We start from the raw sequence: 21,484 nt of genomic DNA, 5'->3' as shown, positions 1-21,484 counted from the left end.
CTTATATTTTTTTTCCCTACAACAAGGGTTGGACGACATGTTGATTGCCCCTCTTTATTTACAATTTTTTTAAAGCAAACGACATGTTGTTTGACGTGGCAATGACACGTTTCTTGCTTCCTAGTATTTGAACACTTGAAGTGGCTAGAAAATTGTCAGAAAGTTGGATTTTCACTTTTAAAATAAAAAAAAATCATTTCAATCATTTTTCAATTAAAAAAAGTAAAAATTATCATATAAACCTTAATAAACTCATTTATGGCCTTAAAATATTAAAAAATTCTAAAATAACCTGAAATCACAAAACTTCCCAATAATTGATATATTTTTTTGGCAAGATGAAGGTCATAAAACACATTCATTGAACTCCTCATGTTGAATGGAACCATTTGACACCAAGCTTGTTTATTTTGATTGTCGAAATCATAACAAACGACAACTTTCTCTCTTCATTGTTTCTGGGTGAATTTTTCACTCCTATCCCGAACTCATATACTAAAAAATTAACTTTTAGACTAAAATAAAAATTGTTGTAAATTTAGGATTGCTGATATATGTTTTTTTGTTTTATATTTTTATTCTTTATCTTTTAATTTGATAATTCTAGCGTAATTTCAAATTTAATCTCATTTGGTTAGGCCATGAAAGGATTTAATAAAAAAGAAAAGGAATGGTGAAGTTTTTATTTTTAAAAGGGAAGATGCCATTATAAACAGTGAAGTAGCCGGGAAACCTAGTTCTTGATAATGGTTTTAAACGTATAATTAAATAAAATTATAAAATTCTGATTGATAAATAAATAATAGAATTATGAACATATCTTCAAAAGCCTAACATGCGCCTCTGGGACAACAAAAAAGATTTGCCAATTAATTCATAAGAACAATGCCTATTATAAAATACCGGGGAATAAAAAAAGAAAGAACAGGAAGAAATGATGCTTTTGTATATCAGTCCATTTGAGAGGCTCAGATTCTCAAGGCTCACGCACTCAGGCGATGGTCTCCAATATTTTTCCAAGTCAACTAGTGGTAAAAGACGTCCCTTGTCAAGGTAGAGGAGAATGACTTCTGCAGCAACAAGGAAGAATCCCCTCTTTATTTTCTCCTCACTATTTCTAGTAAACATATTGTAATATAACTGTGTTATCCTTACCTTCCATGTGTTCATTCCCTTTCTAACACTAATTTCAAATGGGCAATTCGCTTATGCACACCTGCTTATATTGCCTGCTAAAACTCTTTGTTGGAATTTGCTTCCTTTCTTCCATTGTTTCTAGCCAATGTCTTGAGCACCAGAGGTCAGTACTACTACAAATCAAACAAGAATTGTCAATTGATCCTCATTTTGTAACTGACTCGAAGCTTCTGTCTTGGACACCAACAAAAAACTGCTGCTTGTGGGATGGTGTGACTTGTGACCTTCAAACTGGTTATGTTGTCGGTCTAGACCTCAGCAATAGCTCCATTACTAGTGGAATCAACGGCTCTACCAGTATCTTCAGTCTTCATCACCTCCAGTATCTCAGCATAGCGGGAAATGAATTGTATTCCTCTCCCTTTCCATCAGGATTTAGTAGACTTTCGAGCTTGACTCATCTCAACTTTTCATGGTCAGGCTTTTTTGGCCAAGTTCCAGCTGAAATTTCATTTCTTAGAAAGTTGGTATCTCTTGATCTTTCTTTTTATCCGTTTGGATCAGAGGAACCTGTAACACTCCAAAATCCAGATATTGAAACACTTGTCGAAAACCTTACTAGGCTGAGGGTGCTCCACCTTGATGGAATAGACCTCTCCATGGCTGAGAGTAAGTTGTGGGCGGTCCTGTCAACAAAACTTCCTAACCTTCGTGTCTTGGGTTTGTCAAATTGTAATCTTGCTGGGGTATTGCACCCTTCTCTTTTACAACTTGAGAAACTCACTGATCTCCAGCTAAGTGGAAACAACTTTTCATCAAGAGTGCCTGACTTCTTAGCCAAGTTTTCTTCTTTGAAAACTTTGCATCTAAGCTGTTGTGGGTTGTATGGAATTTTTCCAAATAGTCTGTTCTTGATGCGCACTCTGCGTTCTCTTGATGTGTCCTACAATTCTAATCTCACTGGAACTTTGCCAGCAGAGTTCCCTTCAGGCAGCAGACTTGAAGTTATTAACCTCTCAGGAACAATGTTTATGGGGAATTTACCACATTCGATAGTTAATCTTGTCTTCCTACAAGATTTAGAAATTTCTCAATGCAGTTTTTCCGGATCAATTCCTTCCTCATTTGAGAATCTCACCGAGCTTCGTTATCTTGATTTTGGAAGAAATAATTTCAGTGGTCCAGTTCCATCTCTGGCTTTATCAGAAAAGATCACTGGATTGATATTTTTCGACAATCATTTCTCAGGTACCATTCTTCTTGTCTTTGGTAGAGTTTAACAAAATAAAAATCTCTATATTCATAGCAGCTATTTTACAGGATTTATTCCTTTGTCTTATGCGAATGGGCTGACCTATCTCGAAGTTCTCGACCTGAGGAACAACTCATTGAAGGGAATGATCCCTCCAGCTCTTTTCACGAAACCCTTATTGTGGAGGCTAGATCTTAGCCAGAACCAGCTTAATGGACAGCTAAAAGAATTTCAGAATGCTTCATCTTCCCTATTGAGGGTGATGCACCTGAGTGAAAATGAATTGCAGGGTCCAATACCAGTGTCAATCTTCAAAATAAGAGGACTCAATGTCCTGGGGCTTTCTTCCAACCAGTTCAATGGCACCATAAACTTTGAGATGATCAAAGATACTAACGAGCTTACTACACTCGATCTCTCTGGCAATAACTTCTCCTTTGAGGTTAGTGGTGTCAATTCAACCTTGTTTTCTCATATTGGAAAGCTCGGTTTGGGTTCCTGTAATTTAAAAGAAATTCCAGGTTTTCTGACAAACCTGATGAACTTGTTTTATTTGGACCTTTCTAATAACAAAATCAAGGGTGAAATACCTAAATGGATTTGGAAATTAGGCAACGAGAATCTGGTATATCTAAACCTATCTAACAATATGCTATCTGGTTTTGACAAACCAATTCCAAATCTTTCTCCTGGTAACTTGGTTGTTCTCGATCTTCATTCCAATTTGCTGCAGGGGCCCTTCCTTATGCCATCACCTTCCATCATCCACTTAGATTACTCACACAACCAGTTTTCATCCTCCTTACCATCCAGGATTTTCGAAAACCTGACCTATGCTAGTTTCGTATCCCTATCAAGTAATCACTTCAATGGAGAAATTCCGTTTTCAATGTGCGAGTCGTGGAACTTATTTGTCCTAGATCTGTCTAAAAATCACTTCAATGGCTCCATTCCAGAGTGCCTGGGTAATTCCAATAGTTTCTTGAAGGTGTTAAATCTGCGAAACAATGAACTACATGGAATCCTGCCAAAAAGATTCGCAGAGAATTGCACTTTGAGAACTCTCGATGTCAATCAAAATCACTTAGAAGGGCCTCTGCCAAGATCACTGGCCAACTGTGGAGATTTGGAAGTTTTAGACGTTGGCAACAATTTCTTGAATGGTTCTTTCCCATTCTGGTTGGAAACTTTGCCCCTGCTACGAGTCCTTATCTTGCGGTCCAATTTCTTCGGCGGTTCAATCATTTATTCTCCCAGTAAAACTTCATTCCCTCTGCTACAAATAATTGATCTAGCTTCCAATAAATTCCGGGGCAATTTGTCGTCTGAATGGTTCAAGAGTTGGAAGGGGATGATGAAGCAGGAAAAGAAATCACAGTCTAGCCAAGTTCTCAGATATAGTTATTTGGTGCTAACTCCATTCTATTACAAAGACTCTGTGACATTGGTAAACAAAGGGTTTAACATGGAGTTGGAGAAGATCTTGACAATCTTCACTTCTATTGATTTATCCAACAATCTGTTCGAGGGTGAGATTCCTGAAAAAATAGGAGATCTTGATTTACTCTATGTACTCAACTTGTCAAATAACCATCTCACAGGCCAGATTCCTTCTTCATTTGGAAAACTCAAGGAGCTTGGTTCTTTGGACCTGTCAGAAAACAGACTTTCAGGTACGATTCCTCAACAACTCACCACATTAACCTTTCTCTCAGTTTTAAAACTCTCACAGAATCTCCTCGTGGGAGAGATACCGCAAGGCAATCAGTTTGGGACATTCACATCAGCTGCTTTTGAAGGGAATATTGGACTATGTGGCCCTCCATTAACCAAGACCTGCTCTCATGCACTGCCTCCAATGGAGCCGAATGCCGACCGTGGAAATGGCACTTGGGGTATTGATTGGAACTACTATTGGATTGGATTTGGCTGTGGAGGTGGAATGGGCCTAAATATTGGGTTTGTGGCAGGAACTGTTGCCATTAATATCTTTGTGATGGGAAGGGGAAGAGGAGGAAGAAGAAGATTTTATACATATATACATCAGTAGTTTTAATGGTCCCAGAATTGTAGCCTGCAGATATGCTATTGCAATGAAGCGAATCCCATGCCAAAATGTAGCAAACGTTACGCTTCAATGAATGATAAAGGGTAGACTTTCGATTTTATTATTTGTTCCAATCCATTACAACAACATACTACTCCTTTTCAAACATCATACTACATTTCCAGTGGACCTGACAGAAAAAATCTCAATGAACTTAAGCCACTTTAAGTTTTAATGATACTGGGATTCAGACCTAAAAAATCTCAATATTTCGCTTGTTATTTTCAGTGGATTAAAGTTGGGCTGAAGGCTTAGAGCTTTGGGAAGCTGGGGTGAACAGCATAAACCATTGCTTCAAATCTAAGCCCTAATATTCCAACCATATTTATGAGCACCATTTTCGGTAAAGAAAGCAGAGGTTGCAATCAAGGTGCTTAGAGTCCAAGCAAAGATCACTTGCAAGTGCCTTAAATTGATGACTGATCTAGCATTAAGATAATGAAAAGAGGTCTCATAGTCCAAAAAGCATAGCATTTAAAAGAACTTCGTGCATCGCAAATCACCCGAAATCCGCCTTGAAGAAATTGTGACTAGCTAGCTTGCTTTGTTCAAAATCAAGATGGGAAGGCGTCTACGTTAAACTATCAAAAATGGTTGACTTTGCATGAAAATTAGATCCGGTCTTCTGCTGATGGCCTAACATAGGTAAAGTTGACTTGTCTACAGGCTAAAGAAAATGGGTAAAGCTTCAATAAAAAGAAGAAAAATATAGAATGATATATTGAGATAGTATTATCCCTCTTCAAGGTGAACTCAAGTTCTAGCTTTCTGCTTAACAGATCTGAAACTAAAGTAAAAGTGACAGTCAGGACATTTACACAGTAAATCTTGACAATAACATGTTAAGAATGGTAGAAGATACAAGCTAGCCAGGGGAGTGGAGGAGGCTTCAACATTACAAAACGTAGCACATGGAGTAAATTCGTCCAGGCCCTGCAAATATTATATGAACTGCCAATAAAAACAAGTATATATTATGGCCACAAGAAGAATCCTCTTTCTCTTGGAGGAGGCGTGAGAACTGCACTAGCTAATAAAGAAGAGAAGAAAAGAAAACAACATGCACTTGCTTAAGAGCGTGACCACATCACCACAAAACTTTCCTTCACTTTTCAGCATAAATATTTAGAATTCATTAATCTTTGCAAATTATTAAGCACCAAAAGCAAAAGAAACATTTTAGCAAGTCCCAACCAAAAAATGCCCTTCAACAACAAGCCCAAGAAACCTTATGCCATCCCTTCTCAATCTAAATCCAATCTATGCACCACACTTTTCTTCGTTGTTCTCTTCACTATCCCAGCCCTTTTCCTCCTCCATGCCCCAACTACCTCCATTTGCACCACCTTAATAGCCAACCATGCCAGGCCTTGGTCAGGTGATCTACGCAATGCAGAATTTGCATGGAACCGTCTTGCCTTCATTGAAAATAAACCCCCTCCAGTCAAGCTCAAGATTGCTGTTTTCTCTCGCAAATGGCCTTTTGGCACAACCCCTGGTGGCATGGAACGCCATGCCTACACTTTACACACTGCCCTAGCTCACCGCGGCCATCAAGTGCATATCTTCACCTCTCCTGTAGATGAAAATAGCCCATCCGTTTCTCATGCTAGTGTAATATCTTATCCACAAATTCATTTTCATGAAGGGGAACCGGGCAAGTGGATACATAACAAAGCATGGAAGCAATTTGAAGAGGAGAATCAGCGTGCAAAACCATTTGATGTGGTTCACTCGGAAAGCGTGGCTTTGCCTTATTGGTTAGCTCGCAGAGTTCCAAATCTTGCAGTTTCTTGGCATGGTATAGCTCTTGAAGGCTTACAATCAAGTATTTTCCAGGACTTGGCACGAAAACCAAATGAGGCGATCACTCCTTATTTCAATAAAAGTCTCCAAGGTTTTGTCCCTAGAGTGCTCGATGAGATAAGGTTTTTCAAGAAATATGAACATCATGTTGCTATTAGTGATAGTTGTGGTGAGATGCTTAGGGATGTGTACCAGATTCCTAGAAGAAGAGTTCATGTAATTGTCAACGGTGTGGATGAAGATGATTTTGGAGAAGACGTGAGATCAGGCCACGAGTTTAGGTCTAGAATTGGCGTCCCAGTTAATGCTAGTTTAGTACTTGGTGTGGCTGGAAGATTAGTGAAAGATAAAGGGCATCCAATTCTTTATGAAGCATTTTCCGAGTTCATGACAGAACATCCTGATGTATATTTAATTGTGGCAGGGTCAGGTCCATGGGAGCAAAGATACAAAGAATTAGGCCCTAGAGTCTTGGTTTTGGGATCTATGAATCCATCTGAATTGAGGGCATTCTATAACTCCATTGATATCTTTGTGAACCCAACACTTAGACCCCAAGGCCTTGATCTTACACTCATGGAGGCAATGATGAGTGGGAAGCCAGTTATGGCATCAAGATTTCCCAGTATTAAGGGCACCATTGTTGTTGATGATGAGTTTGGTTTCATGTTTTCTCCAAACGTGGAATCATTATTGGAGACCTTGGAAGCTGTGGCGATGGAAGGATCAAGAAGACTAGCTCAAAGAGGGAAGGCATGCCGGCAATACGCTGCTTCGATGTTCACTGCCCGTAAGATGGCACTGGCATATGAGAGGTTGTTTCTCTGTATCAAAAATGAAACCTTTTGCACCTATGATTAGTTAGATTATAGTTCTATTTATTCTTTTGGTTTTACATTTTTATCTTTATTTTTATTTTCATTCTATTGTTACAGGAAAAAATATTATTTTTATAACAAGCAGTGTGTAATGCATTTAACACACTGCTTGAGTTGGTTTGCTCTATAAAATCATTTAGGATCATTTAAGGAGACAGGAAAAAAGATTTATCCTTCTTCATGTAGTTTCAGATTCAATAAACCTTGTAATGAAAGGAAATAATCAAACTGTGAGGTGATCATCTTCATGATCTTGTGGACTACCAATGTTAAATTTGATTGACCTGGTTTCAGATCAAAATCTTTGATAAAAAGAACATCCTCTGCTGCAAAACTAAATTTTTTTTCCCCAGGTAGCAAGTACAAGTAAACATTGATACAGCTAAACAACTTCTGCCTCCCATTGTCTACTTGAACCTAACCACGCCATAATCTTAGCAACCTCTTAATACAGCGGTGTCATGCTCGAAATACGTTTTGCTTCAAACTGGTCATAGGCATGTCTGGTTCTCAAGAATAACAACAAGCTAGAAGTTAAGCCCAACACCGATAAGCATCCCCACCACACAAACGTTAAGAAATAGCACTGCCTTCCCATGCACACCACCGAGTCAGTGATGATGTTTAGGCTAGAGCTTACATGAGAATCATACACTATAGCTGCTAGAAAACCATAAACAAGTGATCCTATTGGGATATTGGTGATAAGAATGTTGTGATTGACACCTACACTATTTGGCCCAAATAGCTCAGAAGTTATTGAAACTGCTGCGGCAAAGATGAACCCAGAGCTCAATCCAACTAATGCAGTGCTTATATGCAATGCTACTGCATTGCCTGATGCAGCGAGCAAGAAGAAGGCTATTGGGGTTGGCACAAGGGCAATGGTTAGCCACGCAGTCCTTGCAAAGTACATCTTCCTGCAGAAGACATCATTACTGTTTAGCTTAACGTAATGTCTAGGCCTGCAACATCTCAAGGATTTTGCAGCTCTTTGTTTAGTATTATGACTGAGGTGAAGGCACCATAGTTTATGCAATCAGATGCAGCTGAAATTAGAAGTTTAGAAACAAAACAATGTACGATCACTTACGCTCGTATGTAGTCTGGTGCTGCTGAAAGCAAGCGGCCAAAAAAGGAGAAGGATGAATAGAGAGTTACAAGAGTTGTAGTGTTTGAACTTTGTCCAAGTGATTGTGCTATTTGACCTAAATTGTTGCTGTACACGAGGCCAATGGTACCCCCACAGACATATGCAGTGTAGTATAGCCAAAAATCCAACCTGCTTACCAGCAACGACACAGGGTGCTCTTCCCCAAGCATTGCTAATCGATCTTTCTTAACGATTGAATCACAGCACCCTTCTTTTTCACCACTGCTTTTCCTCCTTTTAATTTCATACATAGTTTCATCTCCATTTTCATGATAACTCGACTCACGGGTAATGAGCTCTTTGTGAAGCTCAAGATCATCAACATCCACAAGAATGAAGCCAGAGCCATGAATGCTGAAACTAGAATGGATGGTCCGGTGAAACCATTCTCTAGCATAGACAATACCAGGGATACATAATGGGAAAATTAGTAGAAAAATTGCTCCCCCAAGGAGTAGACGAGCTCTCGTTCCATCAGATGAACTTGAACCAAAGAGAAGAAGATAAATTCCTGTGAGGATGGCTAAGAAATTCAATATTAGAAATATAAGGGAATCACGGCGGACTCCATCGGGAGGAAGGGGGTCTAAAGATGGTTGACGAATAATGGGGATCAGTGATACAACGGAAGTGATGAGGGGAATAAAAGCATTTAAAAGAAGATATATATCGTTTGATGATGAATCTATTGCATTGCCAGCGAGAGTGTATAGGGCTGCACTCACACCATTGAAGGCTATCGTGAGAGATAAAGCTAGGGGCCGGTTAGCTGGGAAATTTTGGATGCAAAGAACAAAACATACAGTGTTGAACCAACAAATACTACATCCAGCCAGCAAACAAAGAAGAAACACCTGCAAACAATTTTGCACTAATCAGAAAGTTTTTATGATGATGGATGGCTTTAGAAAAAGAAAATTTAGGAAAATATAAGTACACTCTACTATACTTCATCAAATACTACAATGAAATTATAATCCTATATCTATTCCCCATTGAAACACAGAATGCATTTACAGTGAGAACAGCGAACGAAGCCTAAGCATCTATACTTGACATTGTTTTCTGTCCACAACAGACTTGCATTGTTTCTCTATATTATTTAGATAACTGCGCTTTCTCACAACACCATGCCACAAACAGCACTCCAAATATATACCCAGAGGACTCTGGATCTTAATTCTTAATACTGCAGAATTTCACAATCTTGAAGAACAAGCACAGAGGAGCCACAATTTCTTTTCAGCTAAACATTTTCTATTTTTCTCTTTATCGGGTTGAGGTCCTGTTCTCACTGCCGTAAGGGGGGAAAAGACAAAAAAGAAGAGAAATCCATAGGAGTGGGAAAGAGTTCCCTTTTTTTTACTTGTTACTTGCATGTTGAAATCGTCTTTTCCTTCCGCTTTTTTTTTTTTTTTTTAATAAAGAGATACATATATTTAGAGTTCATCTTTTACTTTGCAATATCAAGCTTTAATCAACAAGGCCACATTTCCAAATGGAGAATTTCGCTCCCCTCCTCTGCTTTTCAATGGAAAGTGGTGCTACAGGACTAATTACGTGCCCCTTTAATCTACTTAAAAAGGAAAAGCACGTGCTAAATCGTTTATAACATGAAGAAACTCTAAAAGCAGTTCCTTTTCAAAAGTAAAGGCAAGGTCCCCTTAAGCAGGTCAAGTAAATTAGTATGGAAAAACTTCAAGAGGAAAAATTATGTTGAAAGAGAAAACAGAACATTCGTAGTACAGATTACAGAATTTCTAATTAAAGACAGGCACATATTCGTGTATCACCTTCCATAAAGACAGCTAAACATATTCATCTAAAAACATGCCATCACATACAATAGACTAGAGGAAAAACAACTTTGATTCATCATATCTAGTGTTTTACATGATGGGATTTACGTGCCACCCTATCAAGTATTTACATCAGAAATCATAGTAGCCACCAGGTATAGATATTTTTCATGTTTTGGCACAGCCAAGGGAAATCAAATCAAAAAGGAAAGGGAAGGACCAATGGAGATATGAAATCTACCATAGCCCGCCAGGCGCCACAAAAGCAAGGAGAGGAAAGATGACAAAAAGACAAAATCAACTAGACAAGCAAACAATCTCTATGACAACTACTTGTTGTTGGGCATTTGGTGCATTATTCTTATCAGCAGTATGTGGTAGAAAATTTGTGGCATATAGGAAGAAATGAATAATGAGGTTCAAGAGAGTTTCTACATCTAAATTGGAGGACACAGAGGCTCCTTTTCATGGATATCGACCAGAGGCAACATGCTGTCCAACATCAACACTTGAGACAGTTCATGGTTTTCGTATATAAACAAAACATTGTAGATGGGATTCTACTACGAATTTTTCCCAAAACAATTTCCCTTCTTTTCAAATTACCAGAACAAATGTCATAAGTTCAATGTCGTAACACTGACGCAGCAGGACCAGTACAGTAGGTGCAAGTGCATTCAATATCCAGCAATAATTTCTAGTTACTTCTGTTGAATGGCCTATGATATGATTATCTAATCTCAGACATCAGACTGGACTTTCAGCTTCTTTGCTGGTGTTGTGGTTCGAACAATAGTCAAATTTGCTAACACCTGGGACTCCTAATTTATAAATTTATGATTCAAGTTCCAAAAGGATGGCTCCATTTTATTATTAAATTAAAAATAAAATTTAAAAAATATTATTCAAATAAAAATATTTTAAAAAACAATTATTTACGAAATACCAATAATATCCGCTGTTTAAATTTTCTGGCCACGAACATCTGAAAAAAGAATTCAAAAGGTAAAAAGGTTGATGATTGCTTTCCAGAAGTGACAAGGCAAGCAATGTTGGACCGTGATTAACTTGTAAGGTGGAAATCTTGATAAAAATCGACGGCTCCCTTTTGTACTTGTGTCTATTTTCGACTTTAGATAAAAGCAAAATAATTGCTCTTGACATGATGATATGAAATCAAAAACAGTACGCCTGTTCCCCGTTGAAAAAAGGGAAGGGGCTGGAGACTCTTTTTATTATTATTATTATTATTATTATTATTTTAACAATAAATGAATTCTCGTGCATTTCCTGATTGAAACTAGTGATTCAGATTTTTCTTTTCTATTCAATTTGAAATTCAAGCACCTGATAAATAACTTAAATAGTAATTTAACAAGAATTATTTGACACTGGCCTCTAAGGTTATATAACTTAGTAGTATGATTGGTTTTTAAAATATTTTTTATTTAAAAATATATTAAAATAATATTTTTTATTTTTTAAAAATATATTATTTGACGTTCTCGATGATTCTGTTAATATTTTATATTTAAACTCACCAATAATTCACTTTTTGTTTTTTTCAGTAATTAATTTGAAAAGGTTATATCAAGGAAAAGAGAGAAGAGAAAAGGCGAAAGATATGCGATGACGCATGTATTAAAATATTTTAGAGCACTCTTTCTGGAAAGTAGAGAGCCATGTGGAGGACTACGATTCGACCTAATAAACACTTCTTATTTATGTTTCCTTTTAATATTCACATGAGAGATTGAATTCACGCATATTTTATTAATATATAATGAATATTACATAAGATTTATTTTCAGAAAAGTTGTTAATATCTAGTAAATAAGAGTATAAAAAAATAAATTAAATATACAAAAAATGCCTCAAATATAATTTTATTATGTAGAAATGGAAAAGCAAAACCTAATAATTTTAATTTAAGAGTGTTTGAAATGTGATATTAGTTGCTGTTTAAATGATTTTTTATTTAAAAATATATTAAAATAATATTTTTATAATTTTTAAAAAATATTTTTGATAACAACACTTATTTAAAAATATAAAAAAATTAATTTAAAAATAATTAAAAATTTTAATACTCCATCTTTCTGCAGCCACTCGTATTTCTCAAACAAGTATATGAGATATTTTCTTGAGAAATATTCTTGAAAACGAGAACTGAGAAGGGAATAAAATACATTTATCAATTGTGAATTTTGATTAACAGAAGAATGTCACCGTCTCGATCAGGAGAGAGTAGGTATTCCAGCAGGGGTAGCAAGCAACGGGAGAACCAGGCAAATTATCGGCTATTAATAGAAACTTGTAGTATATCTTCGAGAAATTAAGACCCATAAATGGAAATTAAAACAAAAAACCCAGCATTAGAGTCATTATACTCGCATCTTCGATAATCATACCACTTAATCTGAGACGCAAGTTCAAGAAAGATAGAAAAAATCTTGAAACATAAGATTGGTTTCAAAATCGACTCCATAAAAACAACAGAGATCCTATTGCCATAAATAAATCTCATGTTAGAGAAAGAACAAGAGAGAACATACCAGGATATACGGCAAGGAGATGATGTCCCTCATAACAAGCCATTGAAGACCGTAACCAAACAACCCCATGAAAGCAGCCATGAAAAGAACCACCCATAATGGAAAATACAAGAGAGCCAACCCTGAAGACCATCCAAAAACCTTTCCAAGATCAGAGGCAACAGCCAAGTAATTCAATTGCACCTGAGAGATCCCGAGAACGGATTTTAAATCCGATGAATAAGCAGAGAAATCGAAATTTGTCCCTGTAAATGCTTGAATCCATACAGTTGCCACCAATATCATCCACTTCCTTGACTGTCCTGCCATGGACACTCTCTTTGCTATTAATATAGCTCCAAATAAAGACGCCGGAGATAACAAGTTGCGGCGGCGGTTGGAGCCTGATGGCCTTGTCGTCGAATGTTCTAAATTGTTGGAGAAATCGCGTCTCTCAGTACCTCTACGTGGCCGCATTTATACATGATCAGGTTTTTTTTTTTTTTTTTTTTTTTGCGATAATGATGTCAGTGGTGACCCCTGGACCCTGGTACCTTTCGGCCTTTGCTTGATAGAAATGTTTTTCTAATATTTTACCTTATTCACATTCGGAATTTATTTGCTTTTTTTTTTCCATACGTAAATCAAGTGCCTAATTACTTTATATTAAGTATTTATATTAAGTGAAACAGTAACTAAACAACTTTGAGTCTCACTGTTAATCAAATACTTCAGTGCTAGAATCATATTGCTATGGATTGAGTTGTTCATTATAAATAACACTTTCCTTTTTTTAATCATCAATCTTTTAATTTTTCAATTTTATTTCTCAGAATTATGACATCATATATTTTTTTACATTTCTTTTAATTTTTATTATCTAACATGTTATGAGTTTTGAGAGGTGTTTGGTGATAAATTAGCCTTCAATTTAGAAATCAAAATTAAATTGGGGTTGGAAATCAAAATTGAAAGAATGAAGTCATTATTAGACAAAAACAAAATATGCCACTTTTAGATTTTGGTATTGACAAATTTAGTTTGATCCTTAAAATTTTAACTTTCCTATATATCTTCATGTCCTTATTATTTTGAAAATTCATATTTCGATACCAAACTTTATTTTCATCACATTTCAGTTCTAGATATTAAGAGATAAGAGAAAAGATCACCAAAAATTTTTAAGATTGAAGAAAATGCTTGAATAATCACATTCTAATGACATAAAAAGTCTATATTTATGTCAATGAATTCATCTTCTTAAATATAGGGCTTTCCCTATAAAAATGATAAAAAAGGTAGATCAAGGTCTATCTAGTTTTTTATTAGTTAAGTTTTTGTTTTACAGAGTGGTTTTGGGGTGTTTTAGGGTTGGTGATTGGTTTATTGAGGTTGTTATGATGTTTTTTAAGATTTTTTCAAGTCAAAACAAGCTGAAAATTAAGTTTTTGAAAAAAAAAAAAACATGAACCTCAATTTCTTGTTAAAAAAAGATGACTAGAAAACTATCTAAAAGGTGACATGTTGCTCGATTTTAAGAACTGGAGCAGATGACATGTCGTTCGTTCTTAAAAAAAAAAATTGGCGCGAACCAAGGTTTTTTTTTATCATAGACCGAACATGTGGGCTCGACGTATTAGGCCTATTGTTGCATGGCCCTTTTGTAGTTTTTCTTCACATTATTTTTTATTTAAATATTGATTAATTTCTTCTTCTCTTATTTTAAAATTGTTCGGTTTATCTTTGTTTTTTAAATGGTGATTGATCTTTAAAAAAAATAAATTAGTGTCGTAATACTTTGAAAAAATTAGTGTAATTTGTCTCCAAGTTTTTTTCTTGTTATATTTTATATAAATTAGTTATATTTATATGGTGTATTTATGAAAATAGAAATCCTTTGCTATTAGCAACAACAATTAGTCTCTAAGATAAAATAAATAAAAATATATAAAATAAAAAGAATAGTAAGTGTAAAACATTTGCACATATATCTATTTTTTGCTTATATTACAAGATTAGCTCTTCATTTTAGTATTTAATCGATCTTAACAATACTAGTTTGATCCCGAGAACTAGTATTTAATCGATATATATATAATTTCATTTATAAATCATAAAAAATATCTTTTCATTTTCCAATTAAAAAAAATTACAATACATGAAAACACATTCATAACATAGTTGTTTCTTTATCTTATGTTAAAAATTGACTTGAACCCCTTTTCGTAGTGTAGCATATCTGAATAAATTAAAGGACTAGTTAATATTCCAATAAAAAATGATTGATCTTTACGTTGATGGTGGTTTTGTCTGGGAGAAAGGAGTTCGAAAAGGGGGATTTTTTTTAATTATGTTGGAAAAAAATAAATCAGAATCTAGAAGGGTTTTTGTTATTTTGTTTGATTTCAAGTTTATAGATTTGTTAAAAGGTATTTTGGGATTAGAAATTAGATTATTGAGGTTTTTACTATGTTTTTTTAAATGTTTTAAAATGATTTTTTTTTTTAAATTTCATTTTGATGCTACAAAAAGTCGAAGACTAATTTTCCGATCACTAAATATGACAAATGCCATATCCTTTCAATTCAATAAACTTTGTTAGCGTCAATTTTTTTTTTGAAGTCACTAGCCTAGATTTTGAGTGGGTTTGTTTTTTAATAGCATGTGATTATTATGATTTGAAAAAAATAATTTTTAAAAGAATATGATTAAATATGATTAATTAGATTTAGATATGTGTTTGATAAAAATTATGATTGAGATTTATGTATAGCAAAAACTATATATAAAATGTTTGATAATTGTGTAGTTGCGGTTGTTTTTTAAAGTGTTTTTTACTTGGAAATGCATTAAAATATATTTTTTTATTTTTTAAAAATTATTTTTGATATCAGCGCATCAAAATGATCTAAAAACACAAAAAAATATTAATTTGAAGTAAAAAAAATTAAATTTTTTTAAAAACGCTTTTGAAACGTAAAAATAAACAGAGTTTTATAAAATTTAACTATAAAAATATATAAAAATTGCTTTTTAAAAATTGCCTTTCAAACTCAATTAGTAAGTCTTACAGCAAGAAAAAAAAATTATATAATTTAGTATGTTATCAATTACTTTACTGTATTTTTTATATCACAGATATAAAAGCTACAAGTAAACAAATGTAGCCTGCGGCTCGGTTTTAGAATTCAATGCACGATGACATAATGTTTATTTAAAAGCTTTTTGACATTTAAAATCTTTTTTTTTTTGGTCAAAAAAGAACTACATAATTATGTAGTGTACAAATTGGAGTAGCTCTTTAATGTTATCGTCGTGGTTTTTTTGTGAAGTCACTAACCCACAGATTTTGTTCTCTGGATTTTAGAATTCAATGCATGATGAGATAATGTTTAACATGTCCTAAAAGTGGCGTGAAGTGGTAGGGTCCATTATAATTAATGGCTGTGCCGCATGTTTACAAAAGTAAAAAAAAAAGCTCTGTTCTCTCGATAGTAATTAATTTGGTTTTCTTTTTTACCATTGTACTATTCGGCACTTCAATCTAGACATTACCCAAACTGTTGTCGTTTAATCATTTGCGAGTCATACTATATCACTTTCATTTTAGCTTTTTTTTTTTTTTCCAGATTACATACCTTAAGTATGCTTTGTCATATGTTAAAACAGGTTTAGGGCTGACTGTACATTGCTCTACCTCCAATGATAGCTAAGATTAACAAAACCAAAATTTCTTAGCTTCGGTTAATTTGGAGTGTTTAGGACAAGAACACACCATTAGCATATTTGATGATAAGTTTAACGACAACCTTGCCAATATAGTTGAGCAGGCTCCATTAGCCTCTCTACCTGTTTCTTTTGCTGCCTCTGGGATTTCATCGAGCTCGTTCACACCCCCACTGTATAATCCTACAACTTTAGGAAACATGATCACTTCAACATGTACAATGGCACCCAGTTCCTTCGGAGTGCAGCAGCTTGTGAGCTGACAGATTAAGAAAGGGGATATGTTAATATTGATCAAAGAAAACTAAAACCAAAGAAACTCACCAGGCTCATGACCTGAAGATTATGGCTTCGAATCCTGCCCCTACCTTATGATGTTGGGCTATCAATGAATTCTTTATTCCATTATGCTATCTCTGCATAAATACCTCTTGAAATAAGAAGACAATTAATGTAGGTCTACAGTACTGAGGATGATCAAAGCAGATTTGCTACACCTTTCCTTTGAGGTGCCTGCCATAGATATTTTTTCAAGAAAAATTCATAGATTTGCTACACCTTTCTTTGATAGAAGAATCAAAGAGATGCCTCTCGGGTATGCTTTTGAAATTTACGCATTGCACACGTCAAACAAACTACACATTCTATTTTTCTTAAAAAAAAAAAAATAACTTTTTTATGATGCTGCACCGTAAAAATTATTGGTTTCAGCTTCATTTTAGCCAACTCCACCCTGTTGTTGCTGACCCAATTAGTGTTGGATATGAGGGCGATTGAAATTAGGAACATGATTCGCTAAGGGGATGGTGAGGAACCTCTTGATCTTCCCATGCAGAGGTAACTAAATATAGAACCCATTACAATAAACACATTGCTTTTCATTTATTGTCAGAGCTGATTAGTTGACCGAGTTGATTTCGTTCAAAATGTTATTTGCAGTGCTTATATAATGTCATGTTGTTTACCTTTTGTTAATATTTGCTGCTATAATCTTTAGGTTCGAGAATACCTTTTTGAGAGCTAGTTATTTATATATGGGATGAGATTAAGAAGTTGTATCTAAGAATAGGATTTGATTTAGAACTGGTTTTGAAAAATGTTGTAAAGTATACATGGTTCGTGTACATAGATGTTCTGTGAGGGATCTGTAGCCTAAGTTGCATTTATTTATTTATTTTGAAGTTAGATTCACGAAATAACTATGGATTTGGAAGAATATGTTGTGTCTTTAAGTTTTTCTTTCTCTCTGGTTGTTCGTGATAGAATTTCAAAGGTGCTAATTAAGAACTAGTATTGCTTGATTAATTGGCCTAGATAACTAGTGAAAATGATTTGCTTAGCATTTCCTGCTACCCGATTAGCATTTCGTTTTGCTTTTATTTTTTTCTTGGTTCTTTGCGTTCCATTTCGATTGAAATCTTTTCGCTCAAAATTACCATTTTCAGTTATCCTTTTATAACAATACCATATTTAACAATTTTATTGACAAAATATTTTGTCGGTATTTATACTAGCAGTTCGTCGATACGTTTGTTACCGACAGACTTGCAGGAAAAAAAAACAGTATATTGTAAAAAATCTTGTTGGTAATTTATGGACTGTCGATGAATCCATCGTTAATAAATATACTGATGGATACAAAGCGTGCAAAAAAAAATCTACCCATTTTATTCCATCAGTAGCTCCATTGGTAAATTTAGCACATCACCGATAGGAAAACTGTATGTAATGCCATCAATATTTTAATTTTTTCATCGGTTTATCCATTGATAAATATATCATATCACCGACAGAATACCATCTGTAATTTCATAAGTGCATTAATAGTAGCAATGACATTTGCAGTAATTCTTTTCCAACTCTCTGTAATATACTGACAATCTAGTTCTATCGGTAACCCTATTCGTAATAGTGACATTTGCAATATTTTTTTTCTAACTCTCTGGAATATACCGACGAAGTTGTGTCATCGGTAACCCTGTCAGTAATATTTTTTTAAAAAAATATATTGAATAGAAGTAGAAAAATAAATAAAATAAAATAAAATAGTATAAAAATCAAATACCACAAAATGTTGAGGTCAACTATCAATGAACTAGGTCGTCCGGTCCGATCCGATCCCGTTGGTCTAACAAGGGTGTCTTTTGCTTGTTGGGATTCTAGGGTTGTTAGGGTTTTTGTGTGCTTTTTTGCTAGAACTGATCCAACAAGTATTTTGTATTTAATCCAGGATTAATTAAGAATTTTATTTATGAGTCGTGCTTAGGTTTTCTTGTCTTCAAATTATGCAAGTTCATCCATGGATTTCAAAAGAATGTTAAACTATCAACGTTCGTGGGACCAAACCATCTCCATCTTGCATGTATATTTGTACATAACGTTTGGCCATTAAAAAAAAAAAAAAAAACAGAGAGAGTAGTCGAGCATTATTCAATTAATCCAGTCTTATTTTTTGAACGACAAATCGTATCCAAACCTGTGTGTATAGATTAGCGCGGACAGCGAATCTAAAACATATGGAAATGTAACGACACTCAAAATAGGGATATAAATAAAAATTCTGGATTGTTGCTCAATGATTGCGCTTATACAGCCTGTGCTGTTCTTGTCTTTTTCAATAATATTTCGTTTTTGTCTTGGCATAACTCGGCATTTTTGCTTCCTTTTTTTTAATTATTGAATTTCTAGTAGTGTTGAAGAAAGAAAATCGAGCGAGTGAATAAAGATGCATGTTTCATTAATTACTTGATTTTATGGGTTTATATCGTAGGACTATATATTAAGGCTTAATGTGACTTTCTTGAGGAAGATGGATGTTAGGTAGTAGGTCATGTGCCAAGGCGTACCAGTGCATCTAATGAGATTAGACTGCAAATGCTCCAAATTCTTTACTAAGGTGCATTAACGGAGGAATCTCCTGTGAATGTTCGTTTCGTGGAATGTTACTTCTTTACTAAGATGCAATGGCTCTACCACCAACATGGTGGTCGGTAGGGGTGATCATTTTCGATTCGGTTCGGTTTTTATAAAAAAAAATAACCAAACCGAAATTTTTTTTTTGAAAAAAAAACCGAATCCGAACCGAAACCGGGTCAAACCGACCAGTTTCGGTTCGGTTCGGTTCGGTTTTTAGAGCAAAAACCGGTTCAAACCGGTTTGGCTCGGTTTTCTCGGTTTTGGCTCGGTTTTTTTCAGTTTTTGCTCGGTTTTTTTCGGTTTGGCTCGGTTTTGGCTCGGTTTGGCTCGATTTTTTTTCCGGTTTTTTGTCGGTTTCGGTTCGGTTCGGTTCGGTTTTTTGTTTATAAAACCGGAACCGAACCGACCGGTTTTTTCAAAAAATTAATCGGTTTTTTTTTCGGTTCGGTTTTTTCGATTACTTTTTTTCTGGTTTTCTTGGTTTAATCGATTTTTCGATTTTTTTGCTCACCCCTAGTGGTCGGGATGGTTTGGATATCGGAAGGTGTCACATTGCATCATTTTAATAGCATGGACCTCGCGCAAATGCTAGCTGGTGTATGGTTTCCATGCGCCTATAACTTTTTCGAATAAAAAACTAATTAATCAAGGAGAAAAATACCAAACTGCCCATGATGACAATGAAATTAATAATAATAAAAAATATATATTTAAAAGACAAACTCCCCTGGACCTATGTTTTGATTTTCTGGGGTCAAAGGGAAAATATGCCTTTTCAAGGTATTTAAATAATTGAAAAGATCTAATTACCCACACCAAACAATTAAAAAAAATTATTTAAAGGGCAAAGAGGTTGTTTTACTACTCTAACAAATGTGAAAAGTAACATATACCCTCTCACAAACCATTAAAGACTAATTAGGTTATGCGAAAAAGACTAAAACACCATCATCCCATAATCTTTTCAATTTTTCTTGCAATGGCTCAATCGTCAATACACTATAATAGTAAATAGTAAAAACAAAGTATGTCATAATATTTTCTACAATGTTTTTGCTATATGTTTTAGAGCTTCTGTTAACTGCCCCCCCCCCCCCCCCCCCCCCACTTTGTTATTGTTCAAATAAAAAAAATAAAAAATAAAAAAGAGAAATTCAAAGTTATAGGGAATTCTTTGACAACATCATTAAATCTGGTTAAACAAGTCGATATTAAAACTTTATAAATCACTTCATTACCTAACTCAAGTTTTAAATTAAATAATATGAAAGTTGACTCGTCATGAATGATTTTACTTTAAAGGTTTAAAGACAACCTGAACGACCAGTGAAAACAAAGCTTACATTTTAAAAGAATTTCATGATGACAACTTTTTTTTTAAATATTAAGATAATAACATATTAAATTAACTAGTTCATCCCATGACACGAGTCATGGATTCTGATGGGTTAAATAGCTTTGGCTTTTTAAATTATTTTTATATAATTATATATTAAAAAAATAAATATTTGTAAAATCGAGTACTAACTCAATAGCAAGAAATTTATTTAAAATCATGATAACTCTATAAAAAAAATTGATAAAAATACATATAAACTCAAAATCCAGCAAACTACACAATTTAACCACTATATTAAAAAAAAAAAATTCAATAACCGAGGAAAAAAAAAAAACACTTGGGGAACCATAACGTGATCACACGTCGGTTTTCAGCTGGCAAATGCCAAACGGCAGTACTTGGGGAATCACATTCTCTTTCATTCTCAAAATAATTAACGATCGTAACGTGATCACACGCTGACCTGTTGAGACCTGTTCCCATGTAATTGCATGACTTGGCAGGGATATATAAAACAGGTGGCAATCACTCTACACAGAGGCATCATCAGGAACAACTAATATATATATATATATATATATATATATATATATATATATATATATATATATATTATTTTTTCTGTTATAAAAATAAAAAAACATCATATTCATAGTATAACATCATTTTATTTGGAATGATTATCACCGCATTTTAATTAATCACGACCGTCGACCGAAGCTTATGATAGTTTTTAGGTTAAGAACATAGATATACCATAAACTATCAGCTGTGATAGATCGATGAGATTCAAATTCTCAATTTTACCAGGGAGCTTTGCCTAAACATATGCTACTT

The 21,484-nt window shown here is 34.5% G+C and overlaps 3 protein-coding genes and 1 long non-coding RNA gene across 4 annotated transcripts; 2 read left to right on the top strand and 2 right to left on the bottom strand.

The window, feature by feature from the left end:
• Positions 1-1,155: 1,155 nt before the first annotated feature.
• LOC18094043 (receptor-like protein 6) lies at positions 1,156-4,557 on the top strand. Its single transcript, XM_006368194.3, has 2 exons — positions 1,156-2,385; positions 2,458-4,557. Exons 1-2 carry the CDS (start codon positions 1,194-1,196, stop codon positions 4,437-4,439), a joined length of 3,174 nt encoding a protein of 1,057 aa, XP_006368256.1. The 5' UTR covers positions 1,156-1,193; the 3' UTR covers positions 4,440-4,557.
• Positions 4,558-5,624: 1,067 nt separating this feature from the next.
• LOC18094042 (uncharacterized) lies at positions 5,625-7,443 on the top strand. Its single transcript, XM_006368193.3, has one exon. The coding sequence runs from the start codon at positions 5,697-5,699 to the stop codon at positions 7,161-7,163; it is 1,467 nt and encodes a 488-aa protein (XP_006368255.1). The 5' UTR covers positions 5,625-5,696; the 3' UTR covers positions 7,164-7,443.
• A 61-nt stretch (positions 7,444-7,504) lies between these two features.
• LOC18094041 (protein NUCLEAR FUSION DEFECTIVE 4) lies at positions 7,505-13,139 on the bottom strand. Its single transcript, XM_024599607.2, has 3 exons — positions 12,688-13,139; positions 8,274-9,187; positions 7,505-8,100 (listed from the first exon to the last, which is right to left on the bottom strand). Exons 1-3 carry the CDS (start codon positions 12,994-12,996, stop codon positions 7,626-7,628), a joined length of 1,698 nt encoding a protein of 565 aa, XP_024455375.1. The 5' UTR covers positions 12,997-13,139; the 3' UTR covers positions 7,505-7,625.
• Positions 13,140-16,381: 3,242 nt separating this feature from the next.
• On the bottom strand, positions 16,382-17,022 carry LOC112327294 (uncharacterized). Its single transcript, XR_002981447.2, has 2 exons — positions 16,761-17,022; positions 16,382-16,651 (listed from the first exon to the last, which is right to left on the bottom strand). It is a non-coding gene; the product is annotated as an uncharacterized LOC112327294 (long non-coding RNA).
• Between the last annotated feature and the right edge of the window lie 4,462 nt (positions 17,023-21,484).

The sequence above is a fragment of the Populus trichocarpa genome, chromosome 1, assembly GCF_000002775.5.
Source record: "Populus trichocarpa isolate Nisqually-1 chromosome 1, P.trichocarpa_v4.1, whole genome shotgun sequence".
Classification (NCBI taxonomy): domain Eukaryota; kingdom Viridiplantae; phylum Streptophyta; class Magnoliopsida; order Malpighiales; family Salicaceae; genus Populus; species Populus trichocarpa.
This window is presented reverse-complemented; position numbering and strand designations above follow the sequence as displayed.